We start from the raw sequence: 16,923 nt of genomic DNA, 5'->3' as shown, positions 1-16,923 counted from the left end.
CTTCACTATAAAATAACACAGGGACACTGCACCACGTGAGCAAAGCAGGGACCACTCACTTATCTGCTTCCTTGTGCTGAGCCACCACCAATTAAGGCCACTCTTCCTCTTTGCCCTCTAATCTGTGTCACCCATCCCTCCTCATCACCATCTCCTATCCAATCATCTCCACTCTAAACTCTACCCTCCATTTCTTTGCAATTGTTAATCTGCCTTTGCTATCCTCTCAGTTCAATCTAGTCCAGACTCATCTGCCTCCCTCTCAACCTCCTACCTTTGCCTGCCATCATTCCCAGTGGGAGCTAGGCTGTCTGTAAGGAAGACACATGAGAAGATTAATGGGAAAAGCAACACAGGCTTGGAAGTAACCTGAATTTGAAACTGACTGCGAGTCATTGTGGCCTCATGCCCGCCACTACCTGACTGGTCAAACACACTGCAAAAGGAGGCAAAGTATTTGAAACTGAAACATGTCACGGAGGTCTCCAAGCACAGACACTCAGGCATATTCCAGGCTGCCCTTGCCTTGTGACAAACCCAGTTCAGAGAGAGCTGTCTTGCATGAGAGGAAAGTTAGCTTGCATTGTTGGATTGTCTGCCCAACACAGTCAGGGCAATGAATAAGGCCAACCATGCTGACCGCCAAGCGGGTCCCGTTAGCCCATGTTTGACCCATAGCCCTCTAAGCTTTTCCTGTGCGCATACTTAGCCAAATATCCTTGTGTATATTGGCGAGACCCGACGCAGGCTGGGAGACCGTTTTGCTGAACACCTACGCTCTGTCTGCCAGAGAAAGCAGCATCTCCCAGTGGCCACACATTTTAATTCCACATCCCATTCCCATTCTGATATGACTATCCACGGCCTCCTCTACTGTCAAGATGAAGCCACACTCAGGTTAGAGGAACAACACCTTATATTTTGTCTGGGTAGCCTCCAACCTGATGGCATGAACATTGACTTCTCAAACTTCCGCTAATGCCCCACCTCCCCCTCGTACCCCATCCGTTATTTATTTATTTATATACGTACATTCTTCTTCTCTCTCTCCTTTTTCTCCCTCTGTTCCTCTCACTATACCCCTTGCCCATCCTCTGGATTCCCCCCTCCCCCTTTCTTTCTCCCTAGGCTTCCTGTCCCATGATCCTCTCATATCCCTTTTGCCAATCACCTGTCCAGCTCTTGGCTCCATCCCTCCCCCTCCTGTCTTCTCCTGTCATTTTGGATCTCCCCCTCCCCCTCCCACTTTCAAACCTCTTACTATCTTTTCTTTCCGTTAGTCCTGACGAAGGATTTCGGCCCAAAATGTCGACTGTACCTCTTCCTAGAGATGCTGCCTGGCCTGCTGTGTTCACCAGCATTTTTTTGTGTGTGTTGCTTGAAGTTCCAGCATCTGCAGATTTCCTCGTGTTTGTATCTTTTTAAATGTTGTTATTGTACCTGTCTCAACCACTTTCTCTGGCAATCCCTCCATATACCCTCCAACTCCACGTAAAGAAGTTGCCCCTCAGATCTCTTTTAAATCTTTTCCCACTCACCTTAAATCTATGGCTGCTAGCTTTTTAGTTCTCCTACCCTGGGGAAAAAAAACGTGTGTGTATTCACCCTACAAATACCCCTTATGATTTTACACACCTCTGTAAGGTCACCCCTCAATCTCCTGTTGAATCCCCACATTGATCTGATCCCGACTTTGCCCCAGTTTGCTGATTGTGACCCCAGTGTGTCTTCCAGCCTGGCTGATCGCACACCCTTTCTTCCTCCCAGTCAAAGTCCCAGTGATCTCAGCCCGCAGAGTGGGACCTGAAAATCAGTTTTGTGCAAGTCCAGCCTCTGACTCCCACCGGGTGGGATACTGATGGGGAAAGCCGAGTGACAAGGCGCTGAAATCATGACCTCAGCTTCCCCACAGGTGTCACAGGGGATGGGCTGTGGGGAGTCCTCTGCAATGTTGCTGGATGGGAATAGTGCTGGTGAGGAGAGGTCAACGAGGCTTTCACCTGGACAAATGAAGATCCCTCTGACAGATCACCTCATGTGAAAGAGTTTGTTCTTACTTTGTACTAATGCCTCAGCAATTCACCTATTGACGGACCAGTCTTCGAATAAAGCTCCTCATTTCCCTCGGGAGCCACAGAGCCCCCTCCTCCTGTAGCATGATCCATCTGGAGCAGAGCCTGGATTCAGTTGTGCTCAGTACTAATCAATTCAGCCAGTAACACCACACAAGCTCCTTTGTCTGCTGTTCAGCAGGTGCCTCAGCGACGCCAGCCCAGCAGATGCAAAGCACCTCCACAGTGGAAGTGCACACTGGCAACGCAGAGCCTTGAGAGTCTGCAGTCTCGAGGGCTGGGCCTCCAGGACTCCTGGGAGAGCCTGGTCCTCCACGTGTGATAACATCAGTGAGCTAAAAATGCTGCCCTTTCACATACTGTACCTTTGAAAGTACACGGACATTTGAAAAGATCAGAAATAAACTGGAAGGTATCTACTTACATCACTGAAGACCTCATCCAGTTCTTTCGCATCCAGGATAAATTTCGGGAAGCCAATCATGTCGTAGATTGAATCTGCCTATGAACAAAATGATAAATAGAGGGTGAGACAAGAGCAGGTGTTGAATTTAATACGACTGCAAATTGTTAAGAGCAATGTTATTTTGTGAGTGCCCACACACCCACAATACCTTCCGTGCTTATTAGCACAGCCCAGGTACACCGTGCCTATCCTGGCGATCGTGGTGACGCAGAGGTAGAATAGATAGTGCTGCCGACTCACAGCACCAGTGACCCGGGTCCGATCGTGACCCCAAGTTGTGCTGTGTCGGTACATCCTTCCCGTGGTTGTGGGGATTTCTCTAGCGTGCTCTGGTTTCCTGCAACATCCCCCAGAAACACAGGCGGGTTGCAGGCACGGAGTTATCAACAGAGCAAGGAAGTAACAAAAAGATTAAAGGGGAGCTGATGGCCATCTGAAAAAAAGTGAGTTTCAGGGTCAGGGAGAAGTAAGACAGGAAATAGGACAAATGCAGTTGCCACAGCATGGACCTGGTGGGTTGAATAGCCTCTTCTGTGTTCTAATAAACAAGAATGAGAGAAGCCTCTCAGTTATTGACCTGCCAGGAATGACTCTACATGAATTAAAACCTGAGCTGAATAGAAAGGGGAGCTTTGGACTTAATCTTGAGTCTCCATGTGGTCACACTCCCAACAAGCGGTCAACAGGCATGAACTCCAGTGAATGATATTGTTCAATAGGCTGGTCTTGTGATGTTAGCATTGGCATCTCCAACTCAACCTCACTTTAAACCGTCCTATTTCAAACAGACCCCATTCCCATTACATTACCCAATTAGTTAGCACACTGTACCAATGTAGCTAATTGGGAATCCTGATGGGACCAAGCGCTTCGTCATTTAGGAAATAAGAAAAATGAGTAGCAGACTCACCAAGATGCTCAAAGCCTAGTATGAACCTTATGTTCATAGGTAGGGGTTAAGGAGGAGAGTGCAGGAAACTATGTAAGTGATTGAAGTATTTGTAAGTACTTTACTTTCCTGATTATTGAGTGGAGGGAGATGCTTGCTAGAATGAACATGAAGGACTTTATTATGTCCAAGGTAATGTGCTTTCACCTCCAAGTGGACCACAACCTTGTCGTAGGGTTTGGAGGCTTGCATGTCTCAATGACCCAGGGAGCTAATTCGGCCGGCCTCAACGCCTGGTGCTTTGACTCTTGGCAGAGTCACCCATGACAAACAAGTCAAAGGGGAGAGGCCAGACTAAAAGTGGGCCACTGGACCTTCAGGTTTTGGGGTTCAGCTCAGGGCTAATATACCCCGACTAGTCAAGAACGAAACATTGTAACCGAAACAGCAATGAAGACTCCTTCTGTGTGTGATGGTATTCCTGAGTCTTCACCTGGGATCTGCATGACTGACAGCAGTGAAAACCAAGAGGAAGCCACTGGCGAGATGACGGACCCCGAACAACATCTGGGGCACAATACAGAAGATGGCCAAAGACAGATAAAGATGGAGGACGTTCAATGCTGCCCTGAATGCCAGTAGCGTAACTATTGTGTTTTTTCATTAAAGAAAGTGCACGTGTCCAAAACTGCGGCCAGTGCATCGGGCAACATTCGTATTGAATTTGAAGGGAGAATGCTGAACCACAGCCAGTCAAAGCCTAGAACCAGTTATCAGGAAACACTTGGCTGTTTAACAGCATTTTCTTACAATTATGGTACGGGTGTTCACCGCTTTTCGAACGTTTGCTTTACGAAACCTCACTGTTACGAAAGACCTACATTAGTACCCTTTTTTCGCTTTCAGAAGGTGTTTTCACTGTGATGAAGAAAAAGCAGCGCGTAGGGAAAATCAACGCGCGATAAAAGGCAGCGCACACCCCGAGCAGCCGCTCTTCCCCAGATTCGGAACGGCATTGCTTAAACACGTGCCTGTGAGCAGCCGTTTGCAAGATGAGTTCTAAGGTATTGGAAAAGCCTAAAAGGGCTCGTAAGGGTGTTACACTTAGCGTAAAACTAGACATAATTAAGCGTTTCGATCGTGGTGAACAAAGTAAGGACTAAGTGAGTTTGGCTTGTGAAAGCTGATGAACATGATGTTGAAGAGGTTTTGGCATCCCATGACCAAGAACCAATAGATGAACAGCTGATGCAATTGGAAGAGGAAAGGATAACAATTGAAACTGAGTGCAGTAGCGAATGGACCGAAAGTGAAGTCGTCCAGGAACTGAACGTGAATCAACTGCGTGAGATTTTCGCTGCAATGATAAAGTACAACTTTAATTTTGAAAGGGTATTTAGGTTTAGGGGATATTTGCAGGATGGTTTGAGTCCTTACAAAGAACTGTATGATAGAAAAATGCACGAGGCTCAGCAATCAAGCAAGCCTTCCGCATCAGCCATAGCAGACGACGAACCTCGAACTTCGACATCGAGGTGGGCAGTCATAGGAGAAGATGAGCTGCCTGCTCTAATGGAAACATACGATGAGATGACACCCCAGAGTCCCACCACCCCGCGATTCGCGGTGAATGCAGCGGTAGCCACGAGGCACCCAGCACATCTTTAAGAAAAAAGCTGAAATAAACAAGCTAATTAATTAGGTGCTGCCTGACACGTAAATGTCGGCCCAGATCAGAGACGATACAATCGGAAATCAGCACTGATCTGGGCCGACAATTACGTGCCGGTCGTCACCTAATTAATTAGCATGTTTATTTCAGCTTTTTTCTTAAAGAGGTGTTGTGTGCCTCCTGGCTACCGCTGCACCCCTGCATGTTTCGCGGCAATGTATCGGTTGGCGGCCACTGCACCACCCAACCTGCGACAACTCAGTCTAAAACACCATCAGTGTGCTCGGCACGGAACCAATTCTGGTAAGTGATACTACACTGTACATACGTTATTTCTACTTTATATAGGCTGTGTATTTTTACGTGTTATTTGGTATGATTTGGCAGCTTCATAGCTTAAAGGTTACTGGAGAGCGCTTGCGCCGTGTTTTTGCGAACAGCGCTTGCGTGAGATTTTCTGCCGATGGCGCTTGCGTGAGATTTCTGCTACGGAGAACAGTGCAGTAATGATTGTGGAAAAGTATTTCTACTTTATATAGGCTGTGTATTTATCATATCATTCTTGCTTTTACTATACGTTACTGTTATTTTAGGTTTTATGCGTTATTTGGCATGATTTGGTAGGTTATTTTTGGGTCTGCGAACGCTCAGAAGTTTTTCCCATATAAATAAATGGTAATTGCTTCTTCGATTTACGACATTTCGGCTTACGAACCGTTTCATAGGAACACTGTACCTTCGGATGGCGGGGGAAACCTGTATCTCATGTATGTTGAACAGCATTTAGGAGATCAATCAGGAATGAAACATTGTATCTAAATGACATGTTCTCCAAGGATTTGGGAAAGCAAAGATCCTCCAGCAGCCAGTCTATTTAGACCAGTATCAGCCATAATAATAAAAATAGGCATCCGTTAGGTCCGTGAGACCATGGATTTGTGCCTTGGAAGGTTTCCAGGGCGTAGGCCTGGGCAAGGTTGTATGGAAGACCAGCAGTTTCCCATGCTGCAAGTTTCCCCTCTCCACACCACCGATGTTGTCCAAGGGAAGGGCACTAGGGCCGATACAGCTTGGCAGTGGTGTCGTCGCAGAGCAATGTGTGGTTAAGTGCCTTGCTCAAGGACACAACATGTTACCTCAGCTGAGGCTCGAACTAGCGACCTTCAGATCACTAGACCGACGGCTTAACCACTTGGCCACATGCCAACACAGTATTGGCCATAACCCTGTCTATAAAGGTCCACATAATGTCCTGGAAAATGTGGACCAATGTGGATTTGGAATGGGGTTGGGAGTCAACACCCGAGGGGAAATCGATGGAGAACTAACAGACGGGAAAACAGTGAGCTCCAACGTTGTGCATTAGACTGTTTCATTAAAATGGTCCCTTTTTCTTTTGTTTTCTTTATTATTTACCATATAATCAAATTACGAATTATAAAACTCAATCGTTTAATTGCATATTGTGTACTGCTTATTACTTTGTTGTACTGATTTGTAACAGAAGACACATCACACAGTGTCCACACAAACGAGATTTCTTAAGTTTGGCCGGGCCAGGGGCTGTCTTCCCCTAGATTACGCCGCTAGCCGAACCTAGGGTTAGATTACCATACACTATCCTGAGATTCATTTCCCAGCAGGTTATTTATAGGGAAAAAAGAAATACAATAGAACTTTATGAAAAATTACATATAAACAGACATAGGCTGACAAACACCAATGTGCAAAAGAAGACGAACTGCAAATAAAAACAATACTGGGAACTGTGCTGGTCTCCGCTCTCATTGTAGCAAGAGCAACCTCTATCTCCCTCACTGGAGAAAGACAGCCTGTTGGGATACTGAAGTGCTGAGTTAAGGATTATAGTCTTGATGGATCAAGATCTCTTCGGGAGGCTTTCGCTGTTGCTTGTAGGTCAGGGAGATCAGTTCTTCTGCTGGCATGAGTCGGTCGGGTCGATGCTTTTGCATTTGCTTGTATGGTGGGGGGGTGGGGGTTCAGTGCTTCTGCTGGCATGCGTAGGGGGGTCGATCCTTTTGCTGTTGCTTCTGCAAAGGGGGGGCTTCGGGGCATCAACGTGTCTCTCATTCATTACATGTGGTTTCTTGTTTTGTGGATGTCTGTGAAGACTATCAATTTCAGACTGTTCACTGGTAGGCCAAATATGATGGCAGAATATAGTATTAATGGTAAGATACTTGGCAGCGTGGAGGATCAGAGGGATCTTGGGGTCTGGGTCCATAGGACACTCAAAGCTGCTGCGGAGGTTGGCCCTGTGATTAAGAAGGCATATGGTGTATTGCCCTTCATCAATCGTGGGATTGAGTTTAGGAGTTGAGAGGTAATGTTACAGCTATATAGGACCCTGGTCAGACCCCGCTTAGAGTACTGTGCTCAGTTCTGGTCACCTCACGACAGGAAGGATGTGGAAGCTATAGAAAGGGTGCAGAGGAGATTTACAAGGATGTTGCCTGGATTGGGGAGCATGCCTTATGAGAATAGGTTGAGTGAACTTGGCTTTTTCTCCTTGGAGCAACGGAGGATGAGAGGTGACCTGGTAGAGGTGTGTAAAATGATGGGAGGCATTGATCGTGTGGATAGTCAGAGGCTTTTCCCCAGGGCTGAAATGGCTAACACGAGACGGCACAGTTTTAAGGTGCTTGGAAGTAGTACAGAGGAGATGTCAGGGGTATGTTTTTTACGCAGTGAGTGGTGAATGCGTGGAATGGGCTGCCGGCGGCGATGGTGGAGGCGGATACAATAGGGTCTTTTAAGAGACTCCTGGATAGGTACATGGAGCTTAGAAAAATAAAGGACTATGGGTAACCCTAGATAATTTCTAAAGTAAGTACATGTTCGTAACAGCATATGGGATGAAGGGCCTGTATTGTGCTGTTGGTTTTCCATGTTTCCACTGTATACATTCACTGATATTAAATGAACTGTAAAGAGTCCTTGAAATTGTGCCTGAAGGCCATGGAATCAATTCAGAGTAGCGGTGAATGAAGTTATCCACACTAGTTCAGGGGACTGATGATTGAAGGGTAATAACTGTTCATGAACCAGCTGGTGTGGGACCTAAGGTTTTTGTACCTCTAACCCAATGGTAGTAGTGTGCTGTAGGTGAGTAGAACATCAAGAAACAACCTCGTTCAGTCACCACTGAGCAATCATTCCTGCAGGAAGGGCCCACGTGAATGGAAATTGGATAAATAATCATTGACCTACAACCAGGATTTTGTTTCCCTCTCCACCTGTGTTGCCTGACCTGCCAGCCGTTTCCAGAACCTGAAGTATTTTTTTTTTTAACTGTGAGCAGCCCTGCTCTGACCCGGCTTGTGGGAACTATTCACAACTTGGCACACCCAGATCTACTGCTCCTCACCCTATTCTCTGGTTGAATTGTTTTCACTTTACCTTCTCTTTTGCTGCTGCTTTGGTCTCTTCGTCCATCCACGTGACCTTCTTCATGTTCTCTTCGAAAGCCGCTTTAATTTCGGAAATCATCTCTTCAGCCTGCGGAACGGTGTCAGAGTTTAGTCCAGTACAAGAGACACATGGTGTGTGTTAATGAAAGGGTCGAATTTAAGTCGACTGTCATAGAGTCACACAGCATGGAACAAGTTTTTGGCTCAGTGAGTGCATGCTGATCATCAATCACTCACTTACAGGCCACAGGACTCACCCTGTAAGCACAAGAAGGGAGGTCACTAATGACTGTGGCAAAGCTGTGAGCCCTGCGGTCAGAATAGGTAATGATCTACAGACTGAAGGAGCCACCCTCTCAGGCTCTATTTTGAAATTTACTTATCCCTCTGTTCCTGTGCCCCCATAATTCAGTCGGTTATGTGATGTGATTTCACACTGCACAGATTTACAACATCTGCCTGCAGTCATCAGTTTGTGGCATGCTTGCTGATCCCAGTGAGGAAATGCAATTTGTGCCATCATTCCTCCATCTGAGCAGTTTCCAAGAACAGCAGTCTGCTCCAAACTCTTCGGCTCTATCCTTTGACATTTCTCTCTTCAAATTCTTAATCTATTCCCTTTAAAAGCTATTGGAATGCCACATATTGTTCATCTCACTGACGTCTCCACCTCACTGATAATCAACACTGGTGCACCTCAAGAACGTGTGCTTGGCTCACTGCTCTACTCTCTCTACAGCCATGACTGTGTGGATAGGCACAGTTCAAATGTCGTCTATAAATTTGCTGACGACACAACTATTGTTGGCAGAATTTCAGATGGCAATGAGAAGTTGTACAGGAGCAAGACAGATCAGCTTGTTGTGTGTTGTCACAGCAACAACCTTGCACTCAACATCAATAAGACAAAGAATTGATTGTGAACTTCAGAAAGGGTAGGACGAGGGAACACACACCAGTCCTCGTCCAGGGGTCAGAAGTGGAAAGGGCAGCAGTTTCAAATTCCTGGATATCAGCATCTCTGAGGATCTATCCTGGGCTCAACATATTAATACAGTTACAAAGAAAGCACAACACCGTCTATATTTCCTTAGGAGTTTGAGGAGATTTGCTATGTCCCCCAAGACACTGGTAAATTTCTACAGATGTACTGTGGAGGCTACCATCAGGTAGGAGGCACAGGAGCCTGAAAGCACACACTCAGCAATTTAGGAGCAGCTTCTTCCCCTCTGCCATCAGATATCTCTTTTTGCACTATTTAATTAATTTAACATACTATATGTATATTTACTGTAACTTACAGTTATTATTATTATATATTGCAATACACTGTTGTTACATAGCAACAAGTTTCATGACATTTGCCAGTGATTCTAAACCTGATTCTGGTCATCCCTGATACTGTGGCCAGAATTTTTCTGTCAAAGATGCATCACTAATACATGTTATCTCATCCTTGTCTCTGTACTGTGTACAAATCAGCCGAGATTTATTCAACATCAGCCGAGGTTATTCAACTCCAAGTACACTTCCCGCTTTGAGTCATCCTAAGCTTGGGAAAGACACCCTCTGCATGTAATGGTCTGTCTTGGCCTGAAACATCAACTCTTTATGGGTCTCTATATTTGCTGCCTGACCTGCTGAGTTCCTTCAACATTTTGTGTGTATTACTTATAAATGTAAATGTTATCTTTCAATGACCCCCTCTTACAATTGCAACTGCTTAAACTCCTCAACGTTTGAATCTTTGAGCTCCAGAGATTATATTTAAACTTCACAGGATACTTAATTAACTGAGAACATTTACAAAAGATTAGGCTTGGGTTTCTGTGTGCTGACTGAGGGGTGTTGGAACAGTTGCTGAAGATGGATGTGAATATTTTTTCCCAAAATAAACTTCATTCTTAAAAATTTGTAATGTGCATAATATGGAACATTGAAGTCAACTTTCGTTATGTTATTCTAATTACTTAACATCTGTAGGATGTCAGTTATTATTTATATATAACCATTGAGAAAGCAGGTCATGAGGGTTTAACAGATTCTAGCCAACAGTGTGCTTGGCAGGAGGGTGTTACACTGTGGTCCCTCCAGGTGGGGCACTGAGTGTCTGCACCAAGTGTTTGCACCCTGGAGTGTTCTGATTTAATACAATGGGAGAACCTCTTGTTCTGTAAACTGGAGAGTTTTGGTTAGATTGGGGCGGGGGGGGGGCATCTGCATCAAGGTGACAGATATTGGTCAACATTCAATGTTTGTTTTGGTATGTCCCTGGGTACAGTCACACAACACAGAGTCCTGTATTGCAGAGGTATTCAGGACAGAGCACAACAATTACCTCTGTGTCTCTTCAAATATCTTCCTGGCAAAATCATATTCTAGGAGGATATGGACAATGCTCCCACTTCTAGTGCAGCCATCCTGAGGGCAACATGTGATGCCACTGATAGTCTGACTGTCCATGAAGGGCCCTGCTCTCCACCAGTCAGAACAATCTGCTGATGGAATGCTTTTTTCTAAATGACATTGACATTTTTGCTTGGGAGATCACTCGACAGCTTCCGCTGTCTCTTTCTCCTGCACAGCTCTGATGACATTTGGTGCAGACCACCGCCGAAATAAATTGTGATCAAAGTGCTCTTCTGGATAAAGTGCTCCATGAGGGACAAGTGCCCCAGGAATGCTCTGGGGCAACATGGCCTGGCCCCTCCTTCGCAACACTGGGAACAAGTTGCACCGTAGAATATCATGATACTTGATGTTTCATTCTATACACAGCTACACATGAGATTATAAGACCACAAGATATAGGAACAGGATTAGTCCGCTCGACCCATTGATTTTTCTCCAACATGGCTGATTTATTTTCCCTCTCAACCACATTCTCACGCTTCCTCCCTCTCACCTTTGATGCCCTGACTACTCAAGAACCTATCAACCTCCGCTTTAAAAATACTCAATGATTTGGACTCCAAAGCCGTCCGTGACATTGAATTTCACAGATTCACCACCCTCTGGCTAAAAAAATTTCTCCTAATTTCTGTTCTAAATGGACATCCCTCTGTTCTGAGGCTGTGCCCTCTGGTCCTAAACTCACCCATTATAGAAAATATCTTCTCCAAGTCTATTTAGGCCTTTCAATATTTGAAATAGTTCACTGAGGTGCCCCCTCATTCTTCTAAACTCCAGTGAGTACAAGTCTAGAAGCATCAAACGTTTCTCATGAACATTAACCCATTCATTCCTGGAATCAATCCCACGAATCTCCTCTGGATCCTCTCCAATGCTAGCACATCTTTTCTTAAATAAGGGTCCAAAACTGCCCACAATGCTCCAAGTGTTGTCTGACCAATGCCATAAAATCTCAGCATTATACTCTTGCTCTTATATTCTAGTCCTCTTGAAATGAATGCTATCATTGGTTTTGCATATAGTTTTGGTCACCGAATTATAGGAAAGATGTCAACAAAATAGAGAGAGTGCAGAGAGAATGTTACCTGGGTTTCATCACCTAAGTTACAGAGAAAGGTTGAACAAGTTGGGACCTTATTCTTTGAAACATAGAAGGTTGAGGGGGGACTTGATAGAGGTGTTTAAAATTATGAGGGGGTTAGATAGAGTTGACGTGGATAGGCTTTTTCCATTGAGGGTGGGGGAGATTCAAACAAGAGGACATGAGTTGAGAGTTAAAGGGCAGAAGTTTAGGGGTAACATGAGGGGGAGCTTCTTTACTCAGAAAGTGGTGGCTGTGTGGAACGAGCTTCCAGCAGAAGTGGTTGAGGCAGGTTCGATGTTGTCGTTTAAAGTTAAATTGGACAACTATATGGACAGGAAAGGAATGGAGGGTTATGGGCTGAGCGCAGGTCGGAGAGTAAGAGTTCGGCACGGACTAGAAAGGCCGAGATGGCCTGTTTCCGTGCTGTAATTGTTATATGGTTATTGAATTTGACTTCCTTACCATAGACTCAACCTGCAGTTTAACTTTTAGGGAATCCTGCACAAGGACTCCCAAGTCCCTTTGCGCCCCTGATTTCTGAATTTTCTCCCCATTTAGAAAACAGTCTACACATTTATTCCTTCTCTCAAAGTGCATGACCATATCTTTTTCTGTATTATATTCTGATTGGGGACTGGCCTCTTTTGTCGGTGCTGCCCTCCAGTGTTCAGTCAGTGAAATGACAGTGGATTGCATCTGCACTCTGCCCGGGAACTGCACCATCAATTTGCAGGACATGTCGCTCAGAGATTTGGACTATATATATGTTTTTTTTTTTTGCATGACTATGTGTGTGCTTGTGATTTTGAATGTGCTGTGTATGTTTTGCATCTTGGCCTCAGAGGAATGCTGTTTTGTTTGGCTGCATTCATGTATGGTTGAATGATAGTTAAACTTGAATTTAATTTAATTTGATCGGCCACTTCTTTGCCCATTCTCCCAATCTGTCTAAATCCTTCTGCAGACTCCCTGCTTCCTCAACACTTCCTGTCCCTCCACCTGTCTTTGCTTAGTCCTCAGACCTGGCCACAAAGCCATCAGTTACGTCATCCAAATCATCGACATATAATGTGAAAAGAACTGGTCCCAATACTGACCCCTGCGAAATGTCACTAGTCACCGCCAGTTACCCTTTATTCCCATTCTTTGCCTCCTGCCAGTCACCCAATCTTCCAGAATGTGGACTATATTGGTACATATTTTATCTCTTTTTATATTAATATACTGTGAATCTGATCAATTTTTAACCTCAAAGTGAACAGGAATAGGTCGTGGCAGACAGCAATAGTGCGGTAGTAGGGTATGGGCACAAACAAGTATAGCAACACATAGCACCTCGCACCCAATGACCAAGTTCATTCCCTAGATCAAGAGTGAGTGCTGCAGGAAGAATACCATTTCTTTTCTTCAACTCATCAATGCATATCCCCGTCCTAATGCATGGCCAGCTCCTTGTCCCAAACTCCCAAATAATTGAACAAAGGATCGATCAGACTAATCACCAGAGAGCAGGCTTGAACTGTGTCTGGTGTGCAATGATAAGAATCCAGTGCATTTTCACTGACTGTGCCAGTCAAAGCTGGAATGCCTGAACACCACTGTGGTGCATGGTTTTATAAAGTGGTTTAAATTACAAGTATACATCTCAAGTTATTCACAAACAGAGAGAGCAGAATGATGGACCTTCACTTACAATCTGTTTGCTGTCTTTAGCAAATGTCTCTTTAATGAACAAAGCTCCAAGGGAAAACCCAAGCATTTCATCAGTGTCACTAATGCACTTCTTCCATCGAGTGTTACATGTCTGAAAGGAAGAGGGGAAAGGACAAAGTTTAGAGCAAATGAGACTTAACCAGGTATAACTGCTTGATAGCACATACAATGGTTAAACCTCTTTCCTTCACAGGATTGAACTTCCAGTGACCACACTGGCATGACTACTACTACTCCTGTTCTTTGACATCAGGAGCAGCAGTGGTCCATAGTTAATACACCACACCCTCCTAGAAAGATGATGAAAACTTTTATTTCATTCATGTATAAAACCAGTGAGGAATTGTGACAGAATTGACATCATATATTTTGAAAAGGTAAGTACATCTGTTAAATCAGTGATGGGTTAAACCTGTGGAAGATTGGATTGCGATGTGCAGAAAGTGATAGACTAGTTCTTTGACCAGGATCCATAGCGAGAAAAACTCTCAAAACAACTATATTCACTCCTACAACTCAGATAAATGCCACCAGTCAACTCAGTTAGATTTCCGTTTTCATTACCATCTTGTTTCAGAACTTTGCTAATAGCATCATTACTTGTTGCATATATCAGCAGTTTAACTGGTGAAGTGGGACTGATTTTCTTATCTCACCTGCTGGGTATTTCTAGTGATTTCTGATTTTATTATAGATTTCCAGCTTGTAATGTAAACCAGATGCCTCTGTGGGACACAGAGTACTATGAAAAAAATCTTCAGCACATATATATAGCTAGGGCACCTTAAGACCTTTGACAGTATTGTATTTGTCAATGTGGTGCGGAGAGCAAGTTTTTAAATCTGGCAGGAGTGAATGATGTTGGGAATGGAAAGGGTGGAGGGATGTGGGACAGATGGCAGAGAAGGAGTGCCAGGAGAAGGGGAGTGGTGCATAGACATACCCAGAACTGGGATACTAGGCAAGGTAATTTGATTATTGTAAACAAGGCAATTAGATAAGGCTAAACAATGAAGAATCCACTTGATGCAAGGTCTGGCTGCTTCAACGAGCATTAACCACATGTAGTTTTCAATCAAATAATGTAACCAAGCATTAACTCTATATCTGTTGACTCACTAGAAAATCCCACAAGGTTTGAATGTGCTCTTCATTTTGAAGAGTTAAATTAAGGAATAAATAGTTTTTTCTCACAGAGTTCACATCTGATGGAATCTCCTGAAGGCAATGTCTTGCTGGTCTTGAGTGGTCATCCCCAAAACTTGAACATTGACTGAAAAGACAGAAGCTCAGAAACTGTTGTACACTTCACTCAGTTAATAGTGAAGGTGAGGCAGAACTCTGGGCATGGACTCCCACAGTGCAACAAAGCAGGCCCAAGGAAATACACTATGTACATTTAATAAGGTCTGTGTTCTGCTAATGGAGTCAGTGCAGTACCTAGAGGTTACTGCATAATGATGGTAATGCAGAATGGCAGAGAGCAGCCTGGAATGGAGTGAGGTTCAGCCAAGAAAAGAAAAGTGTAAACTGAAAACTGGGTTGTGATTAGTTGGGTGACGGTGGAAGCCTGAAGGAGACTCGTGGCAAGGGTGTGAGGGGATGAGGTATAAAATGTAAGCAGATAACGTAAAAGAAACTGACTACTGGCAGAATCCAAGCACTGGACATCACTCCCCAGAGCTGCTGAAACAGTTCCTCCATTCTGCTGCTTGACTGTGAAGCTCTGCTTCTAATTGTCTGGCTAAAGACTGGAAGCGTGTGCACAATGCAGAACACCACTGTGTATCTGTGTGTGGGCACACCAGATGCTGTAAATGACTTTTTGGCCAGCATACCCAGTGAAGCTTTTAATCTACTTTGCATAAGTTAAATATATCAGCGATGTGGGGTTGTCACTCCCTCTCGAAAACCTCTGTCTTGGCTGAGGCTCCTTACTTTAATAGAGGGTGAGCCTGTTGAAATTGGGTTGAAATAAAAAGCCGAGGACAAACAGTGAAGCTGGACCTTGCTCCCTTACAGAACTGAGGTGAAGATGGTAGATGTATTTGATTAGAAGCTCAATAAAGCCACAAGGGAAAAGAATTGATAAGTGGGCTTTGGGATTAGCTGAAGGGAGCTGTATGGAAACATGCGGAGCCTAAGCATTGCCATCTGTTGGATCAAGTGGCCTTTAGTCACTGGCAGTTGGCAATTAATAAACACTGAGATAATTCAAATTGTTTTGCTCAGTACTGTTTCAAACATTTAGGCTTGGAGATGCCAAAAATGGCCAGAAGTGAAAATATAATGATTTCACAACTTGATCTCACGAATTACACATAATAATAACTTCTGTCAGCAAACTTCAGGAACTGCGAAAGAGAAAAACATGCAAAGTTTGGTGAGGTGAGGAATGGATGGGGTTAGTGAGAATATCTCTGATATGGAGAGCCCAAAAGGGTCGAGTGGGACATGATACTGTTTTGTGTAATGTGCCCAGCAGGCAAGTCTGTACAAATAAAGAAAGAAAAACTGATCCAAAATAATGACAGAGAGAAATGGCCAGCTCTGAGACAGACATAAAGAAAATATATGTGAAGTTGCAGAATTTGGTAATAATTGCAATGTGTCAGACAGGTATTGGTCCTTAATCTTCTTCTGGGCTGTGGTGTAACAGCACAAGAGGCCACAGACTAAAGGTCTGAGTGTAGGAGAGGGATGGTGAATTAAAGTGACAGAAGACTGGAAGTTTAGGGTCACTCCTGCAGACTGAGTGCAGGTCCTCTGCAAAGCAAACACTCTGTCTGTGTTTGGTTTCTCCAGTGTAATGGAGGTCACATTGTAAACACTGAGTGCTGTACACAAGATGGGAAGGAGGGGAAGTGTATCACTAGATCATCAGGACAGACTACCCTGGAGAGTGGGAAGGGAAAAGGTTAAAAGACGGATGTTGCATCAGACTTGCTTAGCAACACACACAAAATGCTGGAGGAACTCAGCAGGCCAGGCAGCTTCTAGAGAAAAGAGTAAACATTTGACGTTTTGGGCCGAGACCCTTCATCAGGACTGGAAAGAAAGGGAAAAAGTCAGAATAAGAAAGTAGGGGGAAAGGAGGAAGAACTACAAGGTGGAAGGTGGTAGGTGAAACAGGAAGAGGGGGAGGTTGTGAAGTAAAGAGCAGGAAAGTTGATTACTGAAAGAA

General features: G+C 44.4%; 1 protein-coding gene across 5 annotated transcripts in view; it reads right to left on the bottom strand.

Moving 5' to 3' along the window:
- Window positions 1-16,923, bottom strand: part of LOC140188698 (endothelin-converting enzyme 1-like) — a 214,600-nt gene that overhangs the window by 25,049 nt on the left and 172,628 nt on the right. For all 5 annotated transcript variants that reach the window (XM_072245232.1, XM_072245231.1, XM_072245230.1 and 2 more), the window contains 3 exons: window positions 13,720-13,830; window positions 8,520-8,618; window positions 2,497-2,574 (listed from right to left, as the gene is read on the bottom strand). In XM_072245232.1, the coding sequence (XP_072101333.1) occupies window positions 2,497-2,574; window positions 8,520-8,618; window positions 13,720-13,830 (288 nt within the window). The remainder of the gene's footprint in view (window positions 1-2,496; window positions 2,575-8,519; window positions 8,619-13,719; window positions 13,831-16,923) is intronic.

Source organism: Mobula birostris, chromosome 27 (assembly GCF_030028105.1).
Source record: "Mobula birostris isolate sMobBir1 chromosome 27, sMobBir1.hap1, whole genome shotgun sequence".
Lineage (NCBI taxonomy): Eukaryota > Metazoa > Chordata > Chondrichthyes > Myliobatiformes > Myliobatidae > Mobula > Mobula birostris.
Note: the sequence above shows the minus strand (reverse complement) of the source record. Positions and strands in the feature narration are given on the sequence as shown.